We start from the raw sequence: 24810 nt of genomic DNA on the forward strand, positions 1-24810 counted from the left end.
CAGAAACCAGTCTGATTTTTCCTATAGTGCAAAAGGAATAGAAAACACCTCAAAGTTCTGAAAGTAATTCTCACGTAGTACATGGGGAACACTTCCCCTCAATTTATTACCAGACAAATGAAAATGACTCATCCTAGGCAATCATATTAGCACTTTATCTTTAGGCCCAAGGCACTAATCAATCCTTAGATTATGAAAATAGGAAGCTTTGGCCCAACCACTGGGAATCTGAAATAGCACAGCACACGCTCTCTCCCCATTCTACTCCCACTGAACCCTAAATATGTTCTAACTTGGATGGATGGTTCTTTTCCATGAACCTCATTAATGTACATCTCCCATTGCTTTTTTCAATCTATATCCGTGGAGACCACATTAAGAAACTGAGAACAATGACAGATCTTATACACAGCTGTATGTAGTAGCTAAAAAAGAATCGTAGGAGACCACTCACAACTAGACCCAAAGACTTATCCAATGTGTTTTTATTTTTAAAAAATAAAAAAAAAAATAGATAGGTTTAAAGTTGATACCATCATCTATTAAAAAAATTTTTTTTAAAGGCTCTATGTGAAGTGGTCCCCCCATGACTGCAACCACTCTTCCCACCTGTCATGTCTACTTGGCCTATTCTCTAAACCGAAGGTTCTCAGACAATGGGCTATAAATTGCTTGTGGGGGAAGGGAGAGCAGGGTGTGGTATGCTTTTTTCAAGACGTTCATGAGTCCATATATAAAAAACATGCTTTGTCTACAGGATAGATCATGCTTAACCTAGATCATATTTTTCAAAAAAAAAATACACACACACACACACACACACACACACTAATGTGGTTAGTTAAATATGGGATTTTAAAATAGTAATTGTAGTTCTCCCAACCTTCCCTCCCACCTTTGCTCAATGGTGCCTCAGAAAACAGATTGTGCCAAGTGTCCAATTAGAAAGCAGTTGGTAGCATGGGATACCAGAAAAGAACATGAAGGCACTATCTAGGGTATGGATAAGAGTTACATAGGTGTATATAATAATTAAAAATTCAGCAAGCTATACCCTGAATAATTCTGCATTTTAAGTCATATCTCAATAGAAAGGAGGTCTTCTTACTCAAATAGGGTGAGAATAACTATTCCCCTAATCCAGGTCACAATGAAATTTTCCCCAACTATGATAAATGGAAAAAAACAGGAATATTACAATGAGTTTGAGATAAAGCTAAATTTAGTTAACTTAATGAAATGTCCTTTATTCTGAGGATCTTTCCTACTATGTTTTTTAAAGATTTATTTATTTATTGGGAGGGGGAGGAGCAGAGGGAAAGGGAGTCTCGAGCAGACTCCATGCTGAGGGTAGAGCCTGATGCAGGGCTTGATCTCATGACCCTGCAATCACAGCCTGAGCGGAAAGCAAGAGTCAGACGCTTAATTGTGACACTGAGGCACCCCTTTCCTACTTTTTTGGTGTCATTTATTCTGAGTACTCTTCCTATTCTTTATGGTATATCACAATCTCATTTCTGTAAGAAAAAATAATGATAATAAAATGCTATTTTTCTCTTTTTGTTTTATTTTTACAATTTTGTTTTGATATTGTTTGATATATTAACACCTTTACTTGACAAAATAAAAAGCTGGTAATTTCCTTGTGTTTTTTCTTTAAATGACTCCATGAAATGAAAACATGTGTTCTGGGATGCATGGATGGCTCAGTGGTTAAGTGACTGCCGTTGGCTCAGGGTGTGATCCCGGGGTCCTGGGACCGAGTCCTGCATCAGGCTTCCAGTGGGGAATCTGCCTCTCTCTCTGCCTATGTCTCTGCCTCTCTCTCTGTGTCTCTCATGAATAAATAAATAAAATCTTAAAAAAGAAAAAAGAAAGAAAACACGTGTTCTAAACTTTCTAAGTGACCACTCTTAGTCCAATTGTACTTTAAAACTGATCATTAGCCCATCCATTTACTCTCATACTTCTGCCCTTATTCACAAGGCAAAGGTGGAGAAATTCCAACCATTTGTCACCTCGAAGGACCCAAGGAGGGGCTCAACCTCACCGAAAGAGCAGAATTCCCTCTCCCATAGATCTCCCAGGAGTCCTCAAAGAGCCTTGATAAGGTCCCTGAAGAAGGGATCTATGTTTATTGAAGTCCCAATGCTGCACATACCCAGTACAAATATTATAAAACATCACATTTAAGAGGAAGCAGAGCAGAGACTCTCTCAGGAACCCACCCACCCGCAACTGGAGATTCCATACCCTAACTTCAGAACCAGGAGTCTACTGTCAACAAACATTCCACTGAGGCTAAGAGAAAAGTCACCACCAATACCCCAAATAGACACTTCAAACAAATCCTCCCAGTACTGATGTAGTCCATCTCTTTGTGATCAAGGTTATGATTTCAGTACATTTTAGGAGTTTTTGCTTAAAGGACAATTTTTGACAAGGTGTTAGAAAATTGTGTTACCTGTAAAATCCCTTGAGGTTCACTCTGTCCTTTATCAGGTCAGCTGCCTGAACGATAATAATATTCCTCAATGCTCTTCCTGCACAAGAAGAATTCTCCCCATAAATCTAAATGGAAAAAGACAAACATTCTCCATAAATTTAGAATAATATGACAATTTGTGAGCTGCCAATAGCACACTATATATAAAAAAATCATGACCATGTCCTAAGTTTAAAAAAATTTTAGCCTATGTTTCTATAGATCAACATGTTGCTATCTATATTATTTTTGCTATTGGTCCACTTGTGTTATTATGCTACAATAACTATTCTCCAAATAAACTGTTTTAACTACAATCTTTTATACAAAGTTTCCAGAATAAAGTATCTGTTTTTTTAAATAGTGTTTCTATCAATACAAAAAATTGAAGAATATTTTACTACACATTACTCTGCCATATTGATGCACTGATAAATCTTGGAAGATGGGAAACTTTTTCCTATTTAATGACCATCTTGCACTGTGACACCATGTGATAGGCTGCTGATGCCTGCTTCAAGTTTGAGCTTCAGTCAGTTGCAGAGCTCAGAGTTAATTCCAAGCTATCCTGGTTTCATCTTCATGATTCCACCTAGCACATAAAATTTTTATTTAACTTCCTTTTAAATCTTCTAATTCGGGATCCCTGGGTGGCGCAGCGGTTTGGCGCCTGCCTTTGGCCCAGGGCGTGATCCTGGAGACCCGGGATCGAATCCCACATCAGGCTCCCAGTGCATGGAGCCTGCTTCTCCCTCTGCCTGTGTCTCTGCCTCTCTCTCTCTCTCTCTGTGACTATCATAAATAAATAAAAAAAAAATTAAAAAAAAAATCTTCTAATTCACCCATACGCATCTCTGATTCTTAGAGGATGAAGGAGGGTATTCTGTAGATCTAGAGAGGTCCATATCCTACTTTATAACCGCCTCTTTTCTCTATAATTGGCAGCTTCCTCCACAATAAAATGCTGTTTCACAAAGAAACTAAATAAAAATAAACTGTCTTCATGCTCATGAAAATTAATATATATTGGGAATGCATGCTTGCGTCTGTTTACTTGTTTCTTGGTGAACTCTTTCTGCACTTACACTATTTTGCACCTATAAAATATTTTATATCTTCTCTTGAAGCAAACCAATTAATAATATATTGACTATGACTTGACAGGGAACATTTCAACCCTATCCTTACACTTCCCTAATATTCATATTATCACCTCCTAAACACAACCTAATAAAAAAGTGGGAAGGGCAGGGAATGATTTATTCTTAACATGTTGCAACTGTATACAAAAACAAAACAAAAAGACCCACAGAAATACAACAAGTCAGATGACAGAAAGTACTAGAGTGAGGGATGGGCTAAATGGGTGATGGGTATCAAGGAGTCACTTGTCATGATGAGCACTGGGTGTTACATTTAAGTGATGAATCATTAAATTCTACCCCTGGAACAAATATTACATTGTATATTAACTAACTAGAACTTAAATAAAAATTTGGAAGAAAAAAAAGGAATACCCTAAAAGAGGTACAAGTCAGCTGTTCCTTGATGGGTCCTAACAAGGTACCAATATTCATTCACTTGGTCTTTCAAAAGTCACTTAATAAGCAGCTCTCAGACCCCATTCTAGATGCTGGGGATACAATAGTGAACAAAGCCAAAAACTTGCAGACTTCGCAATGCTCACAGTCTCCTTAAAAAAAAAAAAAAAAAAAAAAAAAGGAAAAAAGGAAAAAAACAAAAAACAAAAAACCCCACAACTCTTTGTGAAATGATTTTTAAACACAATGAAGACTTCTCCATCTTTTTTCAATGAACATAGAAATATTTTACTGATAACTACAAATATAAACAATTCCCTCTTACACCAAGTTTTTCGTGTAAAATATTCACAATTTTAAAAATATAGTATTTCTAGGGGCATCAGTGGTTGAGCATCTGCCTTTGGCTCAATGTGATCCGGGTCCTGGTATCAAGCCCCGCATCATGCTTCCTGTGGGAAGCCTGCTTCTCCTTCTGCCTATGTCTCTGTCTCTGAGTCTCTCTTGAATAAATAAATAAATATTTTTAAAGATTCAGCATTTTTATTAACACAGCAAATTGAAAAAATATATAATAACTCTGCCATATTGATAATACATTAATATAAGGTCTTGGAAAATGGGAAATTATTTTTTTCCTATATGGTGAACATCTTGTACCATGACACAGTTATCAGAGCATTTCAAGAAACTTCAGCTGTGTCATCCCCAAGTGAAGGAGACAGGGTGCCCAAGAGCAAAGGAAAGAACTGTAACTAGAGAATTCTACACCAGGATTCATAAATCATTGTTTCAGAAAATGCAGTAAGAGAAAAGAATCGTACCTGGGAAGGAGTGTGTTCAAGGTATGGATTGGAAATTCTTCTTGATAGAGTCTATTTTGAAAGAAAGAAGAGGGGAAACATTAGAACCACACAAATCTTTGTACCGGCAGGAACAATCTGCCCTGTGGCAGGTCTAGCAGTTGTCCAAGTCAACTGCTTACATCTTACATGCTTACATCTTACATCTCAAGTCATGGGCCATAAAGAATTAATGTCCTTATTCTCGTTCAGTGCAAGCATCTGGTCAACATTCATTCCAGTAAGACAAGTGATTCCATTTGAACAGCTCTCAACCTAAATGGTACAACTTTAAGGAGTGCCATGAAAAGACTAGGATCTTTTCATACTTGGGATTTTACTCTCCACATGATTTTGAATGTTTCTCCTTTCCTTTTCATTTTCTCTTTTACCAACTAAGACTCACATCAGTATTCATCTGCATGGCTGCTTCAGCTTCTGGGTGGATTTCCCTGCCCTCTGGTCACATCCCTGTAGGTCATCCTGCAGACCTCAACTGAACCAATGTCCCTCTGACTTACAGTGGGTCTCCTACTACTGATGTGAATCAATCTGAGCCACCATGGTCTACCTCCATTCCTTGATCTCTGGTCATGCCCCTGCAGGTTATATTGCAAATCTCAACTGAACAAATGCCTCCTTGACCTACAGTGGGTCTCCTGCTGCTTATGTGAGTCAATCTGAGCCACCATGTCTGCCTTCAACAGGTTTCCAGTGTCCTCCTCGCATCTTCTTACAGGACAAGACCTACTCAGCAGAAGAGCCCATCACTCACACCCACCTCTGCTCATACCACTTTCTATGTTGTAGAGTCCTCCATCTTCCCTGATGCTTCCCTGAATCCCATCAAACTTCCAAGTACAGGTTTAGCATAGTCACCTCCTGGGTGAAGCTCCTCCCACCTGTCCCAGTCCACTGGGGTTTGTCCCCCTTAGCAGCTCTGTGTTTCTGTATTATTCATGGGGCAGCTCCTGAATGTTCTGCATTGTTGGCTGTTGTTCTATGTGTGCATTTGCCCCAATTAATCCAGAAGATCCTTGAGGGAGTGCTGGCAGTTTATACTGTTTTGCTTTCACAGCATCTAGTTCACAACCTAGTACAGAAATGTTTATTTTTCTACTCATTTATTTATAGATATTTACATCTCTATCAATTTAGTAAGTATTTGCTGAATGATTTGAATGGTAGGAGCTAATTTTTCGTACTTAAAGATCCAGTAGGCAGCATCATCACCCACATATGCTTAAGTACAATAGAAAACTATTATCATTTCCCATTGTGGTATGCAGAAAAGAACAGAGAAACTAACATTTACTGAGCTCCCAACCCATGTTTAAAATCTCTTTACACCTCTATCCCAAGGCTTGCTGTCTTTTGAGATTCCCATGATTTTTAGTCTGCTGCCTCCACTTCTCAAATTCATTGGCTAAGTTACAAAACACCCTGCCAGTCATGGCTTTCCAGCATCTGAACCCTCTACCAAACCTTAATCTAAGACACAATTCCCATTCTGCATCTTCCCCACTCCACATGGCTCCCCTATTACTTATCTTAATTAAACTGAAATAAACATACACACTCTATCCAAAAATGCCAACTGGTTTACTCTGCTTAAGATTTGCAAAGGCTTCAAAGAAAATGAAATTTATAAAGGTAGACAGGCCATTTTTAATTCCCCTGTATTAAAATAAAACATCCACCCACCCCTTCTGGTGTCGACTATACACATTCCCAATCAGCCCTCCTCAGGCCTTCTGTCGTCTGAGCCTATGTAATATATTCACTTATTGAAATACCAAACAATTTAAAATTTGCATATGTACTAGCTTTATCATTTGAGGATGAATCATCATAAGTGATTTTTCTTCCCCTAAATAGAATTTTCAGAGTCAATATGGCAGGCCAGAACTGATAGTGTTTGTTACTCATCTAACTGCCTGAATTAGCTCAGAAAAGCAACTACTTCACATGATTTAGTTGAAGAAGAAGAAGAAAAAGAAGAAGAAGAAGAGGAGGAGGAGGAGGAGGAGGAGGAGGAGGAGGAGGAGGAGGAGGAGGAGGAGGAAAGCTTTTAGGTAGAAACAAGTTCTCAAGAACTAGGTAAGGGCACATTCACAAAAGAAAGCAAACCATTTCCTTTCTTTCAGCTGCCAACCTAAATCTGGCTGTCTCCACACTAGTATTACACTCACACAATTCTACTTCACAGAAACTTCCCCATGGATGGCTGGTTTCAAAAGATTGGTAAAGTGAGTAAATAAAGCCATGAGAGTCTTCTAGGCTGACTAGATAACAATGACAGATAAGCTACTAGCTCACAGGGAATCAATGAGAGCAACACAACAAGACTGGCCTTTTCCAGAACACAATACCTACATTTGTTGTCAGAAACTCCTGCGAAGCGCTCTCTTAACTGGTCCCAGGAGGGCTCTGTTCCATCAAGGCTCTAGCATGGCAGCTCTCAAACTCAGCTGGGCTCTAGGAAGCCCCAGGGCTCCCTGCAGAACTCTGGTAAGTTATGATGTATTAAACTTGAAATCACTACCCTAACTATGTGCTTTAGAGACCGCTTTTTGTTAGTTTGTCGGTATTGATGCAAAACACCAAGTGTCAAAAAGAACTTAGAATAGTCTATCCATGACCTCATTTGTAAGAGGTGCTGAGAAATTATGTTTTTATTAGAGGAATACAGTGGACCAACTTACAAGAATCCAAGAATCACTGCTCTAAATCACCCCATGGGTTGCTCCCCAGCATTTACCTGAAAGAGTATCTATCACAAGAACAGCCTTAAAAATGCACCCCTCTCTGTTTCCATATTTTTTCCTAAAATGTTATCAGCTGTTTTCATCCCATCTTTGAATCCCTTGGTTTTTCTTCTCCTCTGAGCATTCGAGGGCTTCATCTAATCCCTCTTGTGGCAACTAACTTCCATTCATTTCTCATTTACAAAGCACCTACTGAGTTTGACAAGTACTGTGGGAGCTTCCAGAACCATACTCAAGAGTGTGATACCATTCCTAATCTGGAAATCCATTTACCAGATCACATAGGATCTAAGGAACACTTTAAACCCACGAATTCTTTTTTAATCCTGATTTCTTATCAATTTACTCTATAATTTTGGATGGCTAGTTCCAGTGATACAGAGTACCCTCTTTTAAATGGCTCTTGCCATAATACCTCATAACATAATGCCCAGGTGAAATGATTTTTTCCCCTTTATTTCCAATTTCCTAGAATTTCTTCAGCTAGATGCGATGATACTTTCATGAAAGACACACACACACACACACATATATAGAGAGAAGATTAGTAACAATACAAATGAAATTAGATTTTAATTTAAATTTATTTCTTTTCCTTTCCATTTTAGTGAACCATGGAAAATAATTCCCAAGTGATTCCAGGCAAATATTTTTCATATTTTAAACATGTATTAGAAAATTGCAACCCTTTAATATCCACAAATGAACTTCCAAAAAAAATTACAGCATAACTCGAAAGAAAGGGTAATTGGTTAGCAATCATGTATTACCTTCATTTTTTTAACGTTCAATGTCCACTAAAGTTAAGCTATAATGATCCAAGATGCTGGTCTGAACCAAGCACAGAATTCACTCCAGAATTAGTAAAAAGATCCCACTATACTATATGATAGACTTACAGCACTTTTTTTTTTTTAAATCGGCCCTTAAAGGACATGCCTTAATACTCAAATTGAATTAAAGTATACAAGTAGCCAAGGGAAGAGAGAATGAAAGGAAAAAGACCAAATCATTTTGATCCTGGCACACCTGCTCCATTTCAAAGAGGAACCAACAGAACTACCAAATTTATTGATACCTTGAGAATTCAGTTCCTGATATAACTTTCTGTCACCTGCAGCCATTACCCTTTCCTTATTCTGGGCCATCAAGTAGAAGATGAAGACATCTAAATGGAATAAGTGCCTGCCTTTTCTTACAATCCTAGGAAACCAGAAAGTTTCTGAAGTTCCTGGAAAGCGTCTATGGGAAGAGATTACCACTGACTCAAACAACAAGGTCTATAACAAGGCAGGCTTTCCAGTAGAGTTCTAAGATTATGGGTCCTTTTTAAGCCCCAAGAAATGCTTCCAACCCAATCAGAGCTTGGTCAAGGTAAAAGGGACCACACCCCAGCCAGGATGTGGGCTTGAGAACGCAGCATCACGCATTAGGCAGCATACAAGCTGGAGCCAACTGCTGTAAGGGAAGCATGGGGTGGGTGCCGTCACCCTCCCACAAGCTCCAGTCATGGTTCAAGCCAACCACCACATTCTTGGGGCTCCAAGGGATGTGCTCCCACTGGTAGGTCACAACCACAAAGGCCATTTGCGGTAGCACCTTGTCCGCATAGTCTTGCCACAACAACGTCAATAATGTTCTCAAAATTGTATTTTTCTACTGTCCAGTGAGGTGTTAAGAAAATGGAATGAAACGGAAATGGCAGAAATGCTTACTGAGAACCTCCTTTGTCTTTAGCACTTTCCCATAACAGTAACTGCATCCATCTAGTCACATTTTTACAGACAACAGGCCTGAGGGACAGCGAAATTAAGAAATCTCCTTAAATGGGGCCCCTGGGTGGTGTAGTCAGTTAAGCATCTGACTCCTGATTTCCGCTCGGGTTTTGATTTCACTGTGGTGAGATGAAGCCCCGCATCGTGGGGCCTACTTAAGATTCATTCTCTCTCTTCCTCTGCCCTCCTTTCCCCCTTCTCACTCCCTCTTGAAAGAGAGAAAGAAAGAGAGAGAGAGAGAGAGAGAGAGAGAAGCAAGCAAGCAAGCAATTTAAAGTCCCTGAACTGGAAAGTTATAGAGCCAGGACTGAAACAATAGTGACCGGTTGCAAAGCCACCACTCTGCTGTAATAGACTGCATGCTATTAATTAATAATTGGGTTTCTACCCCGTGCTAGAGATTGTGCTAAGTATTTTATATGCAACATACCATTTAATCTGTGGAAAACTTTGAGGTAGGTACTATTTGTTAATTCTATTTGGCAGAAGACAGAACTAGACTTGAAGAGGTTAAGAAATCTACCCATTTGCAGCCCAAGCCCATCTGTAGTTACCACTTCACAAGTGTCACTTATAACAACAGACTGTGATGATTTAAGAGTCACATGACAAATGAGTGCTCCTCGCTGCATTAAGAAGTCACAAATAGCACTAGATCCAGTGATTCTCAGCCCTGGGTGTAAATTAGAGCCATCTGAGAAACTGAAGAGAAAAACCAAGCAGGAGCTCACGTCCCACCTCCAGACCACAGAATTAGAAGCTCTGGGAGTGAGGCCTGGGTGGTTTCTGCCAAGCTCCCCAGGTGGTTCGAATGTGTAACCACTGTACAAATCGGTGGTTGGAACTGGCAATTTGAACCTCTCATCATCCACTTCAGCTAGGAGACTTGGAGCGCTCTTCAAACATTGCCTCCTTCGCAGGCCCAGCTGAGTTCAGAACACAGAATTATAAGTCCTTTGACAGCGCTGGGATCTGTGGCTGAGCTTTTAAGTCTGGCTTGTGCAAAACAAAGGGCTAGTGTTTCTGGACATCCCACCTTGTACCTGTTTGTGTGATGTTTTATATCTACCCCATCCCAGACATAGCCCTAAGCCAAGGTACCTTCATGTGTGCAAAGAACATACCCTTTTAATGGCACCCACGGCGTTCAAATTAATTTTTACTTCCCATTAGTAAAGGACTCTCTTCTAGTATAAACATGTTTGCCCCACTTAAAAGTCAAAGTAGAAAATTAAAGTGGGTTCTAGGGATACTTATAAATATTTCAAAATCTTGCCTGCCTAGGAAAATAAATCAGCAAGAACCAGCAGCTTCTGGGAAAATATACACAATAGGTACAATAAAAACAAACCCCAACATGTTATCAACTTGATTTGTATTCAGTTCTTAGGAAAACCTTTCTTTTTGCTGCATTTACAAGCAAGAGAATAGTTCTGCCTAACACAGTGGGCTTTTCTAATTAACACAATCACAGAAAAGCTTTGAATATTTAGGAATCCAGTCGCTGAAGATTTTAGAACAGTTAAATTAGCAAGCTTACTTATCTTCATTTGTCCCTGAATTCTCTGTTTATATTAACATCAACCTACCCAGTCATACCTGGACTCTAAGATGAACCCTTTCCACAGTAACCAACATGAAGATGCTCCCAGCGAGACAAGGTGAGCCGCAAAATAATGAAAGAATTGCATTATGACCCACAGGAAAAATATCCAGGAGCCCATATTGATAGAAACAATTGAATAAACAATGTTGGGCCAAGTGGGCTGGAGGGAATGGGGACAGCTCTACCTTACAGAATCCCAATTACTAAATTCAAGAAGAGGAGGAAAACAAATTCACCATTAGGCAAATACTATGGTACTAAATGTTGCAGACAAAAGAGAAAGAAATCAGTGGGTGCCAGAATTAGTGGACACAGTGTGATATACAGGCTATCTGTGCAGTGTCAAAGTGCTTCTCACAAGATATTGAGTATGGAGGGAAAAAAGAGTAACAGCATAGAATAGCAGACCTCACGCTAATTGATAAGTTATCACTAATCATGAGACATGCTGACATCATTTGCCCACTGAAAGATAGGATGAGGAAGGCACTGCAATGGCATTTTTGTAAAACTGTGCACCTGAATTCAATAAAAAACTGGACAACTCCAAATCGAGGGGCTTTCCTCAATAGCCTGTAACTCTCCAAAAATTGTCCAAAGGTTCTCCCAGGTTGGAGAAGATGAAAGGAATTGCAACGAAAGGCCATGTGTGATTCTAGACTAGGAATAAGGATGGCACAATGGGCAAACTTGGGTGGCACAATGGGCAAACTCTGAATGAGGTCTACATTTGAGTTAACTGACTACGAACACTGCTTTTGTCAAGTGCACTGTGGTTACATAAAATGTTAACATTTGGGGAAGCTGAATGAAGGTTAGAACTCTCTACCATTTGTGTTACTTCTGAGTCTGAAATTTTTGCAAAAGGAAAAGTTGGGGGGAAAAAAGTAATGGCCTCTTTCCTCCCCACAAATAAAGTTTCAAAAACACATTCATGGGCAGCCCGGGTGGCTCAGCAGTTTAGCACCACCTTCAGCCCAGGGCATGATCCTGGAGACCTGGGATCGAGTCCCACTTCGGGCTCCCTGCATGGGGCCTGCTTCTCCCTCTACCTGTGTCTCTGCCTCTCTCTCTCTCTCTCTCTCTCTCTGTCTCTCATGAATAAATAAAATCTTAAAACACACACACACACACACTTAAACATTATTTCAAAATAAAGTATCTATTTCTTTGCTAAATGCTGTGTGACCCTTACCATACCGTTATTATCTCAGGCTGCAAAACAGAATGATGCTTGCCGCCCTGTACACTTGGACCTCTACCACAAATCAGATTTCTCTCTCTAAAACATCTTCTTGGAACTTTCCAGAACGCTCGGTGAGACGCAGAGGAGTGGAGGCTGTCCGAGCTGCGCCCAGCAATGCGCTCCTTCCCGCTCCCCCACTCCAGCTTTGGCCCTCTCACAGGCTGTAGAAAATGGTGAAAGAAACCACTTACTATGATGTTTTGGGGGTCAAACCCAATGCCACCCAGGAGGAATTGAAAAAGGCTTACAGGAAACTGGCCTTGAAGTACCACCCTGATAAGAATCCAAAAAAAAAAAAAGAATCCAAACGAAGGAGAGAAGTTTAAACAGATTTCTCAAGCTTATGAAGCGCTCTCTGATGCAAAGAAAAGGAAATTATATGACAAAGGAGGAGAACAGGCAATTAAAGAAGGTGGAGCTGGTGGTGGTCTTGGCTCCCCAATGGACATCTTTGATATGTTTTTTGGAGGAGGAGGCAGGATGCAGAGAGAACGGAAAGGTAAAAATGTTGTACATCAGCTCTCAGTAACCTTAGAAGGTTTATAATGGCACAAGAAAACTAGCTCTGCAAAAGAATGTGATTTGTGATAAATGTGAAGGCCGAGGTGGTAAGAAAGGAGCAGTCGAATGTTGTCCCAATTGCCAAGGTACTGGAATGCAAATAAGAATTCATCAGGTAGAACCTGGAATGGTTCAGCAAATTCAGTCTGTGTGCATGGAGTGCCAGGGCCATGGGGAACGGATCAGTCCTAAAGATAGATGTAAAAGCTGCAACAGAAGGAAGATAGTTTAAGAGAAGAAGATTCTAGAAGTGCATATTGACAAAGGCATGAAAGATGGCCAGAAGATAACATTCCATGGTGAGGGAGACCAAGAACCAGGACTGGAACCAGGAGATATTATCATTGTTTTAGATCAGAAGGACCGTGCTGTTTTTACTCGACGAGGAGAAGATCTTTTCATGCGTATGGATATACAGCTGGTTGAAGCCCTGTGTGGCTTTCAAAAGCCAATATCTACTCTTGACAACCGAACCATTGTCATCACCTCTCATCCAGGTCAGACTGTCAAGCATGGGGATATCAAGTGTGTGCTAAATGAAGGCATGCCAATTTATCGTAGACCATATGAGAAGGGTCGCCTAATCATCAAATTTAAGGTAAACTTCCCGGAATGGCTTTCTGGGGCTTTCTCTCTCCTGATAAACTTTCTTTGCTGGAAAAACTCCTACCTGAGAGGAAGGAAGTAGAAGAGACTGATGAAATGGACCAGGTAGAACTGGTGGACTTTGATCCCAATCAGGAAAGACGGCGCCATTACAATGGGGAAGCATATGAGGATGATGAACATCATCCTAGGGGTGGTGATCAGTGTCAGACCTCTTAATGGGGCCAGTGAATAACACTGCTGCTGGCATTTTATACGCAGTAGTGGATGAGTGAAGGACTATAATCATAGCTCACTACTTCCTATTTTTTTTGTTTTAATATTCAACTATAGTAGTGTTTTAAAAGTTAAATGAAGAACAAACTCAAATATAAATGCTCAAAAAAAATAAAACATCTTACATATCACCTTGTTTTTTATTTTTATTTTTTTTCACCTTTTTAAAAAATGAAATAGCTATTTAAAAAACACAGTTTCCTCTCACCGAGTGCTCACAATGTGCCAAGCAGTCAATACCTTCAAGATACCCTGCCACACTTCCGTCCTACAAACCCACTGCTCTAGCCGGGCAGGTGGTCTTTTACCATGCAAATGATGCACAATCTCACCTCTGTGCCCAAGCCCTTGCCATGACCTCTGCTCCCTGCATTTCCCTACATTTCCATACCCTGCTCTTCCTTAGATCCATGCAAATGCTGCATGAAGTCTCCCCAAGTCCTGAGCCTCCCAGGACTAATCTCTGTCCCACACACTCTAACATTTGTCTTTATCTGCCACTAGGATAGAATGCCTTCTGCCTTCATTTGCATGCCTCTCTCCTCAACCAGCCTCGTAACCCCCCAGTATCTATTTATCCCATCTCTAAATCAAGCCCCTTCCATAGTGCGTGGCAGGGTCTGACCATCCGGTGGGGACTTTTCCCCTTGTCACAGTACCTGATGTTCCAGACTCTTGGGCCAAGTGGTAAATGTCGTATTACCACCTCTGCCATACTACTACCACTACTATCACCACCACTCCCCTTCCTTTCTCTTATTTCTCAATTCTGTTTTAAGTGGTCAAGAATGCAGCAAAAGTATATACAAAATGTATTTTTTTAAAGATTTTATTTATTTATTCATGAGACACACAGAGAGGCAAAGACATAGAGGGAAAAGCAGGCTCCCCACGGGGAGCCCGATGCAGGACTCCATCCAGGACCCCAGGATCACACCCTAGGCCAAAGGCAGACGCTCAACCACTGAGCCACCCAGGCATCCTTACAGAGTGCATTTCTATACACTGAATTACTTCTGTGCTCATTTTAAAACTTAAAGACATACTTGAATACCAATTATTTCTTTGAAGTCAAAAACACTTCCATTAAGTCACTTTATTTGGTGTCTTCAAGAGGAAAAATGTTCACTTTTCTTCTAGTGGGTTACTGGCAACTCAGAAATGTGCAAAAGAAATACACCTTGGAGCAGCTATCTTTCTTGCCTTCCTTTGCTCTGGGAATTAGTCTTTTAAATGCTTCTTGTTAATTAGTATATAAATTTTTGAAAGCTACAAAGTGATAAAGGTGATAGTGTTGTCTTCTGGCAGAAGGAAGATTTGGAAAACTTGATCTAGTTTTTCTTTCTCAATTACTCACATAAAACATGCAAACCACCTCAGAAATACAGCACCAGAGAAGACATCCTGAGGTCACCTGGCCTACTCCACAGCCTTCATCTACACTGAGTCATGTGGGAATCTGGATCAGGAGTCCCTAAATTACAGCCCACAGGACAAACCCAGCTGCCACCTGCTTTTCATAAAGTTTTATTGGAACACAGCTGCGCCCATGTGTTTACATATGGTCTCTGGCTATTTTCCTGCCAAAAATCTTTACTATCCAGCACTTCACAAAAAAAGTTTACCAACCCTGGTCTATATTATCAAATTTTACAGAACAGGAGGTACTCTATAAAATCTCTAGTAGTACATTCCTGTGCTCAATTGGTTATTGATAAGAATTTTTTTCCTCTTGAACCATATTATCTCCCGCTGCCACTGAAGATTATTTGCTCCAAAAATGTTTAAGGCACATTTCCATCTTCGTTTACATGTCACATAAAAGCAAGAAATGGGAGCCAAAAATTGTTTTCAGTTAAGAGTAAAACAAACAAAAAAGGAGCATTAGTTTCACGAGCTCTTCCTTTTATTCCAATTCCAACCAATACCATAATGTAGACAAGTCTGAACTACACAAAACTAGTGCCAAGGTCAAATATCCAAAGTACTAGTAAATGTAAGAATATTGTGTTTCAAATATCTGAATTTTGCACACAGCTGTCTCTCTGCTTGGAATGACTTCCTCCTCATACATTTAAACTTTCATTGAGTTTATGTTAAAATGTATTCATATGCTCAAAACTCCTGTTAAAACTTATGTACTTTTAAAGTACTTTAGATTCCAGATACTTATTAACATTTGGATTCCCCCTAATTCACTATAAGAATCTTGAAGGTAGGGATCCCTGGGTGGCGCAGAGGCTTGGCGCCTGCCTTTGCCCCAGGGCGCGATCCTGGAGACCCGGGATTGAATCCCACGTTGGGCTCCCTGCATGGAGCCTGCTTCTGTCTCTGCCTCTCTCTCTCTCTCTCTCTCTCTCTCTCTGTGACTATCGTAAATAAATAAATAAATGTTTAAAAAAAAAAAAAAGAATCTTGAAGGTAAGATCTATATTCTGTTCGTATATATAAATATCCACAGTACATCTAATATGCTTCTTGCTCACAGTTAATTCTCACTGAATGCTTGTCAAAGAAAAACAAATCTAGCTCTTTTAATACCTTTCTCAAACCCTATCCCCTTCTGGGAGCTCCTTCCTCCATGATCTACACCTTCTCCTGGGAGGCAAGCCTTGTGTGGTGGTTACAAGCAGAACTCTGAATTTTTATGGCTTAGATTCAAAGCCCATCTGTATTAATGTGTCCTTGAACAAGTTATTTAACTTCTTTCTGCCTCTCATTCCATATCTTTAAATGGGAGAAATAAAATCTACTCATAAGGCTGTTGGAAGGATTAAATGACTTATAACAGTGGTTCCCAAACCTTATGCATCTGGAGGGCTTATAAAACCACATTGCTCAGTCCCCAGCCCCATCCCCAGGAGTTTCGGGTTCAGCAAGTCTGAGGGATGCCAAAAATCTGCATTTCTAATAAACTAGAGGAGGTTAATACTGATAGACTACACTTGGGAGAACCACTGACATAAAATATGTAAAGAGTTTAGGACAGTGCCTGCTGTGTAATGAGTGTTAACTAGTGTTGTTGAGCAGCACTCAGCAAACTTTACTTTTACCGTGTCCGTGAATTTAGGTCTTGTGAGCTTCTCAAGGGACAGGACTGTATGTTTTTCATCCTCATCCCTAAGTCAGGACAGGGTGCCTATGATAAAGCAACACCAGTGGAGCACTGACAAAATTCCCTGCCTCTCACCCAAGGTTCCTCCTGGTTAAAAAAGAAAAAAGGATTTGTGCGAAAGAAAATTCTCCACTGGCAACATTTCCAGGGGTTTCACATCAAGCATGACCCATGAGGGTTAGTTCCCATATCCTGTACTTAGAGTCGGCAAGAAGAAACTCAGAATCAGTGAGCTTTCACACAGCTCTTGGGACCAGGTCTGTTCTCAAATGGGTGTAGGGTTTCTTCCTTTCTTTCTGTTTTTTCTTAAGATTTTATTTATTTATTTATTAGAGATATATCAAAAGCACACAAGCGAGGGTCATTCACTCCCCACTGAGCAGGGAACTCAACCTCCGGACCCTCGGATCATGACCTAAACCAAAGGCAGACACTTAACCGACTGAGTCACCTACGTGCCCTGGGTGCAGAGTTTCTATGGGCTTCTGTCAATAACAACCTGTCACTACCACTGCTTAAGACTCTAGGTACAATCAGCCACCTGGGTGGCTCAGTCAGTTAAGCACCCTACTCTTCATTTCAGCTCACGTCATGATCTCAGGGTCATGAGATGGCACCCAGCCCTGTGTGTGGAGTTGCTTAAGATTTTCTCTCTCCCTCTCCTGTCCCTCTCCCCACCACCACCCTATTCTCTCTCTCTCTCTCTCTCTCTCTAAAACAAAAACAAAAACAAAACCCCTGTAGGTATAGTCAATTCTTAAACAAACAAGAGTTTCATCTGGACACTGTGAAGTAGAAACCCTGTCATTCATTCGAAATGTATACCCTTCTGGTTATTAACTACTTACTTTCTTTAGCATTCCCAAATCTTTTAGTTGACAAATGATTTTAAAATTTGAAAGAATTAGTACTTACCTTAGCAGTCTACAATTTCACCCATGTAGCTTATAAAATTTCAGGACACTTGCAATGCTAGGGTTAGGACACAGATCCTCTGCAATTTTGCAAATAATCCTAATAGCAGTGTTGTGACCCCCTGTGCAGACTTTTGGTATCAGGGAAGGTCATTATTCTAGCTCTCTAAAGTCATTTAAAGCAGTTGGGAACTATTACTGCCTATGTGTGCAATTCCAGTTTGAAGAATCATTCTCTTGACGGTCATAGAATAGTGTCATCTCATCGGTCAACATCTTCCCATTTGCCACAAGGAGCAGGCCTGTGCCCTCCTTCTCTCAGACTCTGATTGCACAATCAAATGTTAGCCTATTTGGCCTCCACTTACTTCACAAGCACTCAGCCAGCACTAGGTCTTACAAGCTTGTGAAACTTTATTCATCCTGGGTCACATGTCCTCCTTCCTCTCATGTCCTTGACTTTTTTTTAAAACCTGAGATCCACTGAAAGCTCACTTTATAGCCACACCAGCTTCTTTCACTTCCTTCTTCTTTTCTAACACCTTCTAACAATAATACTACAGAATCAGGACTCCATTCACATGTTGAGCGTATTTCCTTTTAGTGTTTCCAGCTATGACACCCTAACTATCACTTCTCTTAATTTGTTAAAATCCAATTCCACGAAGTGCAGTGTTCATGACAGGGGCCTGTCTTCCCAGGCCTGTCTAAAGCAGAGCCCAGTCAGTACTGTGCTGCACTGCTGCTGCTGTGTTTCTTGTCCTGACTGTATGTACACACCTTCCAATCCTTGGACCCTGATTTAGATGTCCTGCTACTTCCACTGAATCACCTTCTTCTAGTCTCCCCACCAAATTATTTCTTCTAACCTGTCTACACATCCTTTCCTTTTCTAGTAAATCATCAAAGAGAGTCCTTCAAACTTCCTCCGCCAACTTTCTACTCTGGTGCCAAGGCCCACTACAGTCCTGGCAAACTTAACCAGTGATCTTTCAGCCAGAACAAGAAAGACAGCCCCTACCCCGCAGGTCACCACAGCAGTGGTCAGGTGTTCTGAAATTCAAGGTGATCTCGAGTTCTCCAGTCTCCCCCTGGAAATTCCCCTTCCACCATAGCAGACATCGGCAACTGTCAATCAGTTCTCCCTACTCATTACGGGCCTCCCAAAAGAGACTTCTGGAATGCTATTACAACCACCTGACAGGTATTATCTTCCTCGGGTCTCATCTCAGCTAATCTCAGATGCTACTAATGAACAGTTATCCTCCTTCTTCCACCAAGGGTGGTCTGGGGGGCAGCAGTGACACTGGCATACCTGAGCACATCTGGAGACTAGAGATCATCAGGTTCCACCCCACACAGACACAGCCAGATGAGGCTTACCAAGATCCCCGGGTGAATCGTATCACAGTAAAGATCGAATAGCATTCACCTCCCTTGATACAAAATCCTGCTTCTGCTACACGTTTCTAAATCATAAAAAGCCCTTCAAGGTATCAACAGAGGTCCTCCTAAAAAAGGATTCTATGGGCAAAATGAGTTTTGAAGATGTTGCTCATTCTATTCCCCCTCCTTAAAGATAAAAATGCACCTAAGCATTCTCAAACATATCTGACCAAGGAATTTAAAAAATTTATTTTTATAAACATGTTACCATCTCAAAGCACATTATTGGTGTAAATAGAATGTGGTTAATCAAAGAGCCTGCCCCAGAGAATAAACACCTCCATTTGACAATTACAAAGCACAGCACTTACTCCTCTGCCTTGTATACCAATGACTTCTAAGTACATATATTAATCAAGTTAAATAGATGTTGCCACCTACCTACAAGGTTGGGGAGGTCAAGCAGAGGCCAGTCTTAGCCTTAAATGCAGGGCATTATTCAGCCTAGATGAACAAGAAGGCAAAGAGGCCAAACACCAGAGCTACCAAATCCCCCACTTAAACCAGCCTGTGATTCCCCCCAAAATTTCTGGATATACGTTGCTTCTTCTCTTTACTGATTTCACCATTTAAGGGCAAAAAGTCACATCAGATTCCAAGTTACCTGTCTTCTCCTCTAAAGGATCCAAAAGCAACTTCATGTTTTTTTGTGTTCTCCCCTCCTCTTTCAATGTAATTACTGGAAGAGATACTACATGAGGGGTTCCATTTTTAGGATTTCCTTAATTTTTAATCAAACTTCTTCGTAGACTTACAACAGTACTCTTTCTGGTTTCCATCTGTATGAAATTGGGTAACAAGGTTATTATCTTCGCTAATTTTATTTAACTCAGCTAGACTCAATCACAACCCTAATTTTTTAAGAGGGCCCTTTCGAAGTACGCTTACACTGATAATCTGTTCGAGATGAAAGATCGGAAGCTAGTCATGTGTCCTACATTCCAAAAGTAGGTGACTGAGGAATTAACCAACGCTACGTGTATGAATGATAGAGACCTTTGTCAGAAGGGTTTTACAATCCCTGCTTCTCTAAGAACACCATGCCCCTCTCTATTGCCCGTGTTCCTCCTCTGCCCTCATGCTTTCCCTTTCTTCATACTCCAGGTACATGATGAAATAGTATGCAACTATTACAAACATTTCAGTGAAGACTAAAAAAAAAAAAAGAAAAACTGAATAAACAATAAAGGTCAAATAAACTTAAAAACCAAATAGAGGGGTGCCTGGCTAGCTCGGCTGGTGGAGCATGCGACTTTTGATCTTAGGGTTGTGAGTTTGAGCCCCACGTCAAGTATAGAGATTACTTAAAATCTTAAAAAAAAAAAAAAGAAAAGAAAAGAAAAAAAAAGAAAGGAACATGCCAATGTATATCCAATAGTAATGTTATAGATTACTATTAGTAACAGTCACGGTAGAATTTTGTTTCTAACTTTCCAAACTTCCCATTTCTCTATATTAAATGTATTACTTTTATAACCAGGAAAAAAGGTGCCTGTAAAAGATAAAATATCCACTTACACCGTTATCTTCCACCTTCAACCCTATAAAGGAAAGACCAGGTTACACAGATGAAGATGGTGACTATAAATGATTAAGAACATAACTACAGTCAGAAAGAAATCCAAACTTAAGTTAGCTCTAATAAGAATAAACTCCTGGGTTCGAGGGGAGTGAGAAACCTCTAGGTGAAGAGCCAAGAAGACAGGATGGGGTTGATTCTGCGAGGAAGGATGTTTTTAGTCATTTCCCCCTTCTGCTTAAAGAGTCCACCATCACTGCCTGCCATAAAAAGACATGAGCATGGGGAAGGCACGTGGAGGCTCAGCAGATGGAGCCCTCCGTGACAGGGGACAGTGAGAGGCCACAGCGGGATCATCTCCATCAGCACAGCAAGATGAGATGGGGCAGCCCTTCCGTTTCTAAGTGTGCCCGGTGGGTAAAGGGTATAAACTTCTTCTGCCCAAAGTCCCTACTATAATAACAACAGTCCTACTATAATAACTTCAGTCTTTAATTCCAATACAATTTACTACGTTCTACAGAAGGACACAAATTAAAGACCAAATGTGGACACATATCAGAGACTTGACTTGAATGACCAAAGATGGCTCTACATGCACTAGTGAGGATAAACAACACTCAGCAGTGATTGACAAGAAGAATAGGAAAGAAAGAAGAAAGGCTGAAGGCAGACACAAAACAGTGATGTTTTGTGGCCAATTTGCTCAAGTTTTTAGAGTCACTTTCTCTTGCTATTAACCTCTGAATACTCAGAACAACATCTAAAGAAAAATAAGTCAGGAAGTAAATACCCCAAAGTCATATATCAATAATATCTGAGTTCCCAGCATTTGAATTTGTCTGCACACAGCCTGGTTGGATACCAGCTTCCAAGGGAAGAATGTGAGATGCACAATGGATTATGATATGATAACTACATTTAATACGTGATATATGAAGGCACATGGCCAATGTAGTTTCTTTTTTTTTTTTTTTTCCAATGTGGTTTCTAGTAAAAGCTAAACTCTCTCTTCTGTCCCAGAGAACAGGTACTGTATTCACTACTCTCAGATATGAAACTGCGTATTAATTTTTATTTCATTATGATCCTCCATGTATAGGACACGAGTTGTTCAGTGCTGTAAGCAAGAATTTAAATTTTTTTTTTTAAGATTTTATTTATTTATTCATAGACACAGAGAAAGAGAGGCAGAGACACAGACAGAGGGAGAAGCAGGCTCCATGCAGGGAGCCCGATGTGGGACTCGATCCCGGGTCTCTAGGATCACACCCCAGGCTGCAGGCGGCACCAAACTGCTGCGCCACCAGGGCTGCCCAAGAATTTAAATTTTAGTACCAGCCTCGTGGCCTTCCTTTGTCCATCACACTCTTTTCTGAGTCCTGAGCGACACCTCTCCAGTTACATACAAGCTAGTGTCAGTACTCAGATGCCAGCATGCAGAGATGAAGTTCTTGACCAGGGGTAAGAAAATGGGTTTTAAAGAGCCTTTTTAGGTACTTTTCCCACATAGATCTTTCACTGAAGGTAAGATTAAATCACTAAAATAGTCATTTTTAAAGCAGTTCCTAAGCTATGTTGAAAACTATTTTAAAACTCCTTATTAGGGTGCTTGGGAGGCTCAGGAGGTGAATCATGGCTCAGGTCATGATCTCATGGGTTGTGGGATTGAGCCACACTTCTGGCTCTGCACAGACTCTGTTTAAGACTTTCTCTCCCTCTGCCTCTGCCCTTCCCCCCATGCTCTTTCTCTCTCTAAAATAAATCTTTTTTTAAAAGAAAACAACCCTCATTGATGAAATATAAAACTGAACTAAACCAATATCTTTTCAAAAGAACACAAGATTGAAACCTTTTCATTTTTTCTAAGAGCTATGTCCCTCTTCAGGGTATGAGTCTTGAAGAATCTTGGTATTTCTATGCCATTTTGACTTTGATATTATTTGTTCCCTTAGAATAAAAGACCAAGACTTGTTTAAAAATAGTGATAAGAGCTACTGAATTGACCAAGAACTTTCAAGAAAGGAGTATATTCAGCAGTGAACAAAGAACCAAGGCCTTCCTTTTATTACATATCTCAAAAGTCATGAATTAAAAGACACTTGTTTAGAATACTGAAATATTGTTAAAATCGTAGGGTAAAAGCATATTTATAATTTTTTTAAAAAGCATACTTTCTCCCTTCTGGCATTAAACCCATATATGATTCTGGAGATTGGCTGCATAACAATGTGAAGATGCTTAATTAATACTACCTAATACTTGAAAAAGTTATGATGATAAATTTTATTATGTGTATTTTGCCACAATTAAATATTTAAAAATTTTAAGCCATATTTGATAGATTCTGAAATTCCAAATTTACCTAAAACTAATAATCTGCAAAATGAGGGTACATAACCACATAAGAAAAGCCATACCATCTAGACTGAAGGCTCTTTCTTTCTTTTTTTTTTTTTAAGATTTTATTTATTTATTTATTTGATAGAGGAGGGAGAGAGGGAGAGCACAAGCAGGGGCAGCAGCAGAGGGAGAGGGAAAAGGAGGATCCCCGCTGAGCAGGGAGCCAGCCAGCCACAGGGCCCAATCCCAGGACTAGAGGATCATGACCTGAGCTGAAGGCAGACACTTAACCAACTGAGCCACCCAGGCGCCCCTTGAAGACTCTTTCTTAGGCCACTCTAACCTTGCCTGCATCTCCACGCCATGTGGAGATTTGGCCCTTGTCAAACCTAGGCCTTAATTTCAGTGATGTTTTATTTATTTATTTATTTATTTTTTTATTTTTATTTTTATTTTTTTCAGTGATGTTTTAAATGGCAATGTTGGAAATGTAATCAGAAGCAAATGAAGCTCCAGGAGTTAATTAACACAATTGTGTGCCCATGTTTTCTTCTTATGAATATATTTAAATACAGCACAAAGGTCATTGTTTAAACAAAGCCTTAAATATGAAGGTAAAAATGAGAACTGTTCCACCTGCAGAGTATAGAACTTTGCTCTTTCCTGGCAAAGCACTTTCTCCCTCTACTCTCACCCACATTTCAAAGCTAACAAAAGGTTTTCAAGAGGTGATCCCCATTTCTTATTGCTGACTATATTTGACACACATGGGGAAACTTATTTTGAAAGCTTTTCAATTACAAATTAATGCTATGATTCATAGCAGGCAATTCCTTTCACATAATTCTCACTGAATCCATCTCAAGCTGGACAACAAACACTTCAACACAATCACAGTCCTATTAACCATCAGGTGATGCATTAAATTTTGAACCACCTCCTCTCTGGCTTTCTCACACCCTTCCAGGCCTGAGGGAGCAACCAACTCACAAAAAGGTGAGTTAGAGACACAACTGCAAGAGGCTGTGTTTTTTTTAAACCACTGCCTTTCAAACTTTTTTGACTGCCACCCACAGTAAGGAGTACATTTTATGTGGTGACCCAGGTCTGAAACAAAATACTTTATTCCCTCCCTTCTACTCCCCAACAAATAAGATAAACTCTGAGCCTGTTATTTTATATACATTCATATGAAATGTTAACATTTCATTATGATTCTACAACTCTCATGTTAAATTGCCAATGAAAAACTTCCACTTTATTTTAGCTACTTGAATCTTCAAACTATTCAAATATTTAAGTACTTACATATTTACATATTCAAAATCAGGCTGAACTGCAGACTATACACCTAGATACTATATGTGTGTTTATGTGAAAAGAGAAAAAGAGACTAACCAACTAACCTTGGGACCCAGAACAGCATATTCAACACACAAGACATATTCAGTCATTGATTTTTTTTTTTTTAAGTAAAGCTTCTCTATAAATAGACCATAGCCTGGTTTGCCAGAATAACCAACACTCTTAACTTCTTACTTAAGGGAAAGGCTAATTCAACAAAAGAATGTATAATGTAATTTTCTTTGAACCAAATTGAAAAGGGAAAATAATATGTATTGCAGAACTCTTGTTATTTTTTAAAATATTAGTATTATTAATAATTAAATATTAATAGCAATGTTAATTATTAAATACTAATATGTTTAAATATTAATGCTACATTTTTAAAAGGGAAGGCTATAAAAACCTTCATAGAGGTAAGAT

The 24810-nt window shown here is 39.8% G+C and overlaps 1 protein-coding gene and 1 pseudogene across 1 annotated transcript in view; one reads left to right on the forward strand and one right to left on the reverse strand.

Annotated features, from left to right (window-relative positions):
- The window catches only part of RAPGEF5 (Rap guanine nucleotide exchange factor 5), a 229809-nt gene that overhangs the window by 184330 nt on the left and 20669 nt on the right, over nucleotides 1–24810 (reverse strand). Inside the window, exons 2-3 of the mRNA XM_025464341.3 lie at nucleotides 4851–4901; nucleotides 2465–2571 (exon numbers count right to left, since the gene is read on the reverse strand). Coding sequence (XP_025320126.2) covers nucleotides 2465–2571; nucleotides 4851–4901 — 158 coding nt within the window. The remainder of the gene's footprint in view (nucleotides 1–2464; nucleotides 2572–4850; nucleotides 4902–24810) is intronic.
- On the forward strand, nucleotides 12420–13717 carry LOC112670561 (dnaJ homolog subfamily A member 1-like; annotated as a pseudogene).

Source organism: Canis lupus, chromosome 14 (assembly GCF_003254725.2).
Source record: "Canis lupus dingo isolate Sandy chromosome 14, ASM325472v2, whole genome shotgun sequence".
Lineage (NCBI taxonomy): Eukaryota > Metazoa > Chordata > Mammalia > Carnivora > Canidae > Canis > Canis lupus.